We start from the raw sequence: 8354 nt of genomic DNA, 5'->3' as shown, positions 1-8354 counted from the left end.
CACCTTGTCACGGTGTCCACCTTGTGTACCAGATGCTAGTGCTAGAGCATGCTCACGAGGAGTAGCTCCCCGACAGACTCCATGATGTAGTGGACATAGGCGTCAAGCTCCACCATCAGTGGTAGCGCTAGAATGGTGGCGGCCGTTGTGATGGTGCCCACACAGTGGGGCTATTAAACAGCTTGGTCACCATCCTCCTTAACACTGGTGAGGATAGTGGGGAGAATAGATCTATGGTTTGTGACATGCACATATGCACCTCATCAGGGACAGGCGGCAGATTCACCAAATTGTCGGGAAAGTAGGCCATTATCTTATGGAAGCCCTCGCTCTCCATATCATCCCACCTCACGCACCTTCCATGAAATCAAGAGGTGAACACTGTCAACGGCGATGTCATCACATTTCTATTTATAGGGTTGTGTAGTAAACACATTTCTATTTAATTGGTCCTGTAAAATTGCATGGGAAATCCAATTAGTTTTCGTGTAGCAACCACAATTCTATTTGTGTAGGAAATCCAACAAGCTAGGAGTGAAATACTGAGAAAGCCAACTGATGTTATCAAAGTATTCAGGTATGTGGTTTAACAAAGTTGCCTTCTTCAAAAATGCTTGCTATAAGTGCGTCTTAATAGGACACATATATTCTCATCATGGGTGTGCATAAGGACAATGTTGATGTATCGGGCCCATCAATTTTTTTTTCATGTGGTTTATCAAAGCTAAGTTACTGCCTTGTGTGAAAAGAAAACTTAGACACGTATTTAATTTACAATGCGTGTTGGAGATATATTTGACATGCAAATATTAGGAAAAGTAAATCTTTTTTCTTTCAACTATGGGCCAAATTTCAACTAAGTGATATAGGTTATTCCTTAAAGGGTTAAGTCCGATTTACCCCCCTAAACTCTTGCGAAAGTACGCTTTGCCCCCTTAAACTATGATACCAGATATAATACCCCCTTGAACTATTCAATCCCCCCCGCGACCAATTTCGACTGATTTTACCCCTTTGGTCCGACGTGGCACACCCATGTGGCAAATGATGTGGCAGTTACATAAAAATATCCCTGCCCTCCCCCTCCCCCCCCTCTCTCCCTCTCCCTCGTGAAAAATTCCCCACCCAAACCCCTAACCCTAGTGGCGCAGGTGGAGCTGGGCGGTGCAGCGGCGTGGTGAAGGGCGGCGCTGGGGCGTGGTGAAGGGCGACGCAGGCGAGGCTGTGCGGCGCTGCGCAGGCACGACGCTTGCACGGCGACGCGGCACAAGCACAGCGGCTAGGCACACGCAACTGCGAGGCAAGAAGAGCTCCTCAAAAGTGAAGAAAAGGATGTGTTTACTGATTGAAAATGTTCACTGAAGCATATATTCCCTTGTGCTATTCAAAATAGCCTCCTTGATTGATTTATACTAACTGTGCACACACTTTATTGCACAAAACATGACCATCACAAATTGAGAAACATGCTGGTTCAAATAGCCTCTCCATGACATATATCAGTACTGATTACATGCAGTGATTACATGCTAGTACATTGCATATACAGGAAGATCACAGCTTAACATACAACCCCAGAATTACAAATACACATGCTACAAATGCATACAGAAGCACACATCTTCCCTTATCTAATATATTATTTTTAGCAACTAGATTAGCATTTTCCAGCATCTTTTTGCTTCCCCATTGCTTCCATCTGTTCCTTGTGCCTAGCAACATTGGCCTCCATCTGCACCTTTGCATCAGTGACATGCTTGAGCTCTGTGGCATACCTGTGCACCGTCCCGTGCTTGAGCCTTGCCGCCGTGCGAGCGTCGCGCCGCTGCGCGTGTGCCTCGCCGCTGCGCTTGTGTCGCACCGCCGCGTGTCTCGCTCCGCCGTGTGAGCGTCGGAGCCTGCGCAGCGCGCGCCGCTCGCGCCGCAGAGCCTCGCCTACGTCGCCCTTCACCACGCCCCAGTGCAGCCCTTCACCACGCCGTTGCGCCGCCCAGATCCACCTGCGCCGCTAGGGTTAGGGGTTTGGGTGGGGAATTTTTCGCGAGGGAGAGGGAGAGAGAGGATAATTTAGACTATTTAGGGATAATTTTATGTAACTGGCACATCATTTGCCACATGGGAGTGCCATGTCAGACCAAAGGGGTAAAACCAGCCGAAATTGGTCGCGGGGGGTTAAGTGTCCAAATTGAATAGTTAAAGGAGGTATTATGTCTGGTATCATAGTTTAGGGGGTAAAGCATACTTTCGTAAGAGTCTAGGGGGTAAATCGGACTTAACCCTTCCTTAAAAAATCAATGGCAAGCTCAACTATGTATTTTCCTGGCGCCAAGCTTTATAATTGTTCACGGATTCGCCTAGAGGCACCGAGGCCTCCAAGTATGCACTGGCATCCCTAAAAACTTTAAAACTAAATAGAAAAAACTTTAGGCATCACCTATGGATTAGTGGTCTAAATTATAAAATGGGTGTTCATATTTATAGTAGTGCACAATAAATGGCATGTTGTGCACACCGAGGAAAATATTTTTGGTCCGACGGCTTGAGCTAGTGGTTAATAGAAGCTTCCGTTCATAAAAAGTATTTTTCTCTTAAGCTCTGTGAAGTTTATCTTCCGCGTGTGAGGTCAAAATATACACTTCGCCGACTCAAGGTTTGTGATCGAGGCGTAGTAGTGGTAACAATCGATTTTACCTCCTATAAACAAAAAAAGGAAAAATCCGTGCCAACCTGATTGGCAGCAGAGGAATCTTTTGTACTACTCCTATATTTAAGAGTAAAATGATACTTCCTCCGTCCCTAATATAGCAATCTAGTACTGGACGAGATACTTAATAGTACAACGAGTTCATACATACTTCCTATCCAGAGAGTTAAGACATACTTCGATTCGTTTCGTTGTACTATAAAGTGTTCCATCTAATTTTAGATTGCTATATTATAAGATGGAGGGAGTAGCCAAAATGATAGGGATCAATCCAGCCATGGGCAGTTATGCATAGCCGCATTCAACGCCAGTAAATTAATTCCATTTTGATTTCTAATCCAACTAGTCAAACAAAGAGTAAGCTTCTGACAGCAGATAAGCATCTGGTATGCATTGTAAGCAGATGCAAACAGCGTAGGGAGGAAACAAAAACGAACTTTAAGGCTCATGTCAATATTACTTAAGGTGTGTTTATTTCACGTCAAAAATAGAAGTTTGATTGAAATTGAAATGATGTGACGGAAAGACGAAAGTTTATATGTGTAGGAAAGTTTTGATGTGATGGAAAAGTTAAAAGTTTGAAGAAAAAGTTAGAAACTAAACCAGGCCTTAGTACAGAAACCAAACAATTTGGTGTGTTGATCCTATTAGATCATCCAAACAGTGTAGGGAGGAAACAAAAAGGATCTTTAAGGCTCATATCAATATTACTTAGTACAAAAACCAAACAATTTGGTGTGTTGATCCTATTAATAGGATCATCCACATTAGTCGGCAATGGAACTCTGGATTCATATATATGATGCAGCAGGTCCTGCCTTGGGATAAAATATCAAACCACAAAGGCAATCGATCATACCATTGGGAATGAAATATCAAACCACAGGCACAGAGTAGACCAAATCAGATAATACAGTAAAAGGAAATGAGCAGACTCAAACTTCTCTGTTGGGAAGACCTCAAATAAGAGCAGGAGCTCTGTCGTCAGTGTAGAACAAGTGTTCTGCCATATGTACAGAAATGTGACGATTGGCAAACCAAGACCATAACCAATGCAGGAAACTTCAGAAACCAAGCCAGAAGTTCATTACCATAATACTACTAAGTTTCAAAAAGGAACACTATTCATGCAAAACAAGTACAGGTCCTCTCTTCTTTCTAGAGAAAGGCTTAAAGTAATTGGCATGTCTAAATGGGTTTTGCTGAAGTAATAGGAAGAAAAACATCAAACAGAAGTACCTCTTTACTGGATAATTAGGATGTAAAGTTATTTATAAGTCCTCTCTTCTTTCGAGAGAAATGCTTAAACATAATTAGCATTCATACATAGGTATTGCTGAAGTAACAGGAAGAAAAACATCAAACAGAAAGAGTGCAAGTCCTCCCAAAGGCCACATAAACAGTCAACAACCGGACATATAGAGATAAAAGCAAACGAAACAGCCATACAATGAATAGCTAAATGCACAACTGCAGAAACTGGTCAACAGAACACAAAGTAATACATTCCTATAGATGTCTAATTAATTTCAATTGAATTTTATATGACAGACCATCAAATATCTAGTATAAGGAATAAAAAATGTCATCATCAATATTTAGTAAAGAAAAACTATAGGATTGATAGCAAGTTCAGTCAAGCAGTTGCGATAGAGGAATGCCATGTTAAATGTAAATTGAAGAAGATATCAGACCACATGACCAAACTCAAGTGAAGCATTTGTTAAAGCTCATCATCTGATGAAATGGTGTCATTTGTAACCAATAAACAACATAGAAAAATATGAATACTAAAATTCATGTTACGAAGCTAAAACAAGCTAGCTAGTAAAACAATCTATATTTACTCTCAACCATAAACCAGATCATGTTAATCTTTTCAGTTCCCCCATGTTACCGATATGCAGAACGTCCATCAAATGATTAGGGGTGCCAGTGGACTGAAACCCATTCCAAATCCACCCCGCCCCATTTGTCTGTATTGCATATTTCCCAGTCCACTCCAAATCAACTAATCACTTGTAGAATCCAAGCCAACCCACCCCAACACAAAAGCTAATCCAAACCAAATGCAAAATAATAGGTTGAACCCATTCTGAGACCATTCCTAGAGAAAATGAAATCCATACTGTTGCCACAGACAAGGCAACCCGACATTCGGTGTCTCCCACCGTGCCCCAGCATGGCTGGTTTCGAGAAAGTGCCACCGCTGACAGAAGATGACATCACTCTGCACCATGTCTGCTGGCACCCACGCGACAGTGACGGCGAGGACAATAACTGAGACATGAAGCCGCTGAACAAATGGCGACAGACAGATTTAAAATTAAGGTGCTGAGTGCTGGACAACAAATCCTCAAGAAATCTTCAAGAAATCATGCATTCAATGTCCCCTTTTTTTTCCAATTTTTGAGATTTCAACCAAAGAATCTCATCTCTTTTACTCCCAGTTGGTTGCTCGATGTTGTTCTTTGCTCTGCTCACCTCATTCACTTCACTACCCTCAGGTCGATGTTCTAACAGTCGGCGCGACTGTGCCCAGGGTGGGTGGAGGCAGGACAGCGGTGGCACCTCCTGCAGCCCGTGCACGGAAGATGACTGGGGGGAGGGGAGGGACAGCGGCGCCTCCTACGCTCGGACACCCGGTGCGCAACCACTCGACCAGGATCCAAGGCAATGTACTGGTTGGGGTCCATGGGTTCAATCCATTTTAAAACCAAAAACACTTCAGCCAGATCCAATCCAATCCAAACCGCTTCACTTGTAGCCCCAAATCGATCCAGGCCAAATCTTAAATCAATCCAGTCGGACCCAACCAAAGCCAACCCGTTCTTAGATCCAACCCATTCAGCCCACTTAAATCCAGTCCATTAGCACCCCTATAAATGATAATGTAAAGGTGCTAGCTAGGCACCAGTACATGCAAACAATGATATACAATAGACATATGAAAACATTTTGAAACAAACATAATTCGTAGTCTAGCTAGTGACCACTTAAGATTTTGCATTTCATCAGCATACTACAAGCAGTGATATAAAGAAGTACCCACTGAGAAACGAAGGACAACCACCACACAAACAGGCATGTCAACATAAAAAAGAATTGTCATGCTGAGAGTATTGTACCTTCAGAACACCATGACGAACTGCCTGATTGCACAGGCAGGGAACAACATCAAAAAGAACGATCAGATATTAAATACATACTTTTGTATGGAAGCGAAGCAATCGCTTATTTGCAGTAAAATTAACCAGACAAGCTGTCCAAGATATCTAATGCAATAGTCCCTAAACATAATTTGAACTATCCTACTATCTTTCGCACTAATTCATCATGACAAGAACTTGCTACTTGAACTAAACAGTGCAGTCAGCGATAAAAATTGGGCAAACAATGAAAGATGATTGCACAGCACAAAGAGTCAAAGACAAAACAACTAAAGCAACTCAACTACAACAAATAGTAACAGCAAGGCACAACAAACTACCATGGAAACCATAAGCAAATCATCAGATCAGATCAGACAACATATATTCACCAACGAAAGTTTCAATTTTTTTTCCCATTTCAGATTGTTTTATTTAACTAACCATATTCATTCATTGGGCTGAGTTGGTGGTGGTCTGTTCACCCCATCCTCAATAACAAGCCCATACAACACACCGGCATGCTTCTCGGTCGATCCTTTGAAGTACACCTCCTTGATCTTGTTGTAGCACCCGAGGGTCAACAGCGAGTCAGAGCCGGCCTGGTGGCAGGTCCCCACACGCTTGACATCAAGAAGCTCACCGAGCCTGCTCAGGCCGCCGTGGAGGTTGCTGCAGAACCTCATGAGGTGCTTGATGTCGTAGAGCACCGGGAAGTAGATTCTGATGAGGTCAAAGAAGGCGGGCATGTTGTCCGGCAGGTTCCGGCCGGTGAGCAGCCTGAGCAGGTAACCGAAGTCGTACCCGCTGTGGAAGGTGATCCACTGCACGTCGGCGTTGAGCACGACGCCCGACGACATGAGCAGCTCGGCGAAGCGGATCGGGTCGGCCCCCTCAGCGGCGAACCGATCGAAGTCGATGCCGCAGGTGCGGAGCATCTGGATGGAGTCGGCGTTGGACGGGTCGGTCCGGGGGTCGAACCCGCGGAAGTTGAACTGCCAGATGCAGCGCCTGCCCCCCGTCCCCCGCCGCGGGAGGTCGCCGCCCTCGTCGGAGAGGGTGAGGCCGAGCTGGATGAGCTTGAGCATGTTGACGTTGGCCTCGAGGTTGGCGTAGTTGAACTCGTCGGTGGTGCGGAAGTTGCCGACGGGGCGGCACACGATGCCCGGGAACTCCGTGTCCATGGCGACGTACGGGTACCGGTCGACCTCGTCGCGGATCGCCGCGATCTCCGCCTCCAGGTTCCCCGCCCATACCTCCCGGATCTCCACGCCCTCGTCGGGGCTCTCTACGCAGGCTGCGGCGGCGGCGGCCATCGGCGCATCCAGCGACCTAGGGTTAGGGCTACTTGCGGCGTTGTAGGCGCTTGTCGGAGATGGGAAGCGGCGGGTGGTGTGGGGGGGGGGGGAAGGGGTGGGTCCCACGCGTCAGCGGCGGGCGGCGATGCGTGGGAGACCCCTTGCGAGGGAGGCGGAGGCGGAGGCGGAGGCGGAGGAGATCCAGGAATGGAGAGGGAGGAGGGGGATGAAGAAGGCGAGGGGAAAGCGGGGGGACGAGCCGGCGGAACCGGGTCGGGCCCACCCCTCAGACGTGTACGGGTGTTCGGCCATCGCTTTGTTTTTGCCCCATTTCGCGTATCTAAAGCTATTTGGGGTTAGACTTGTTTTTTTATTTTTTTTTCCTTCCCTCCCTCTTTTCTTTTAACACCTTATTCGGGGCTAGAGTTGATACAATTACAATGGCTTTGTTTAGTTCCACGCCAAAATTGAAAATTTGAAGAAATTGTAACGATGTGACGGAAAAGTTGAAAGTTTGTGTGTGTGGGAAAGTTCGACGTGACGAAAAAGTTGGAATCTAAACAGGGCCAATGTCAAAAAAAAAAAGAGTTGATACAATTACAATGGTAATATTAGGTTAGCATTTAGTAAGTAAGATTTAGAAAGTTGTTGTTGATGTTCTTAGGCGTTATTTATCTTTTACGGTTTTTTCGGATGCATATATTTTAAACTAGTTATATACTCGGGATTACTTCAGCACATCATCCAAGTGTTATCATTGGCTTATTTTAGTGCGAGGTCAATTAGAATCGAAAAGATGAAAACAGACCCCGAGCCTATAGAGGGATAAAGGAGAAAACGAGGGAAAAGTGAGTACTTAATAGTGCGGCGAGCCAGTAAAACCGGGTAAAGTTTCATCCTTGAAGCGTGTATGGATGCTCTTTCATACTAAGCACACCCCTTACTTATTCGCCCCCACCATTCAACCGTACATCCAACATTATTCATTAGTTTGAATTGGTACAATTGTGATGCTAGCATGCATTTTATTGGCATTGTGTGTGAAATTTAGAAATCTATTATATTAAACTTATTTTATCTTTACACCTTTTTCAGTATCTTTTTTCAACTTAGTAAGTATACTCAAAGTAACTTCATTGAATCATCCAACTATCTCTAGTTTCTATATCTAAGATATTTTTATGATCTTATTTGAGGTCACGC

General features: G+C 44.7%; 1 protein-coding gene across 1 annotated transcript; it reads right to left on the bottom strand.

Annotated features, from left to right (window-relative positions):
* Positions 1 to 6240: 6240 nt before the first annotated feature.
* Positions 6241 to 7226, bottom strand: LOC4345683 (probable CCR4-associated factor 1 homolog 7). The gene has a single exon (XM_015795589.3). The coding sequence runs from the start codon at positions 7167 to 7169 to the stop codon at positions 6303 to 6305; it is 867 nt and encodes a 288-aa protein (XP_015651075.1). The 5' UTR covers positions 7170 to 7226; the 3' UTR covers positions 6241 to 6302.
* Positions 7227 to 8354: the final 1128 nt, after the last annotated feature.

Source organism: Oryza sativa, chromosome 8 (assembly GCF_034140825.1).
Source record: "Oryza sativa Japonica Group chromosome 8, ASM3414082v1".
Taxonomy (NCBI): Eukaryota; Viridiplantae; Streptophyta; class Magnoliopsida; order Poales; family Poaceae; genus Oryza; species Oryza sativa.
The sequence above is the reverse complement of the archived record's forward strand: the minus strand, read 5'-3'. Positions and strand labels throughout refer to the sequence as shown.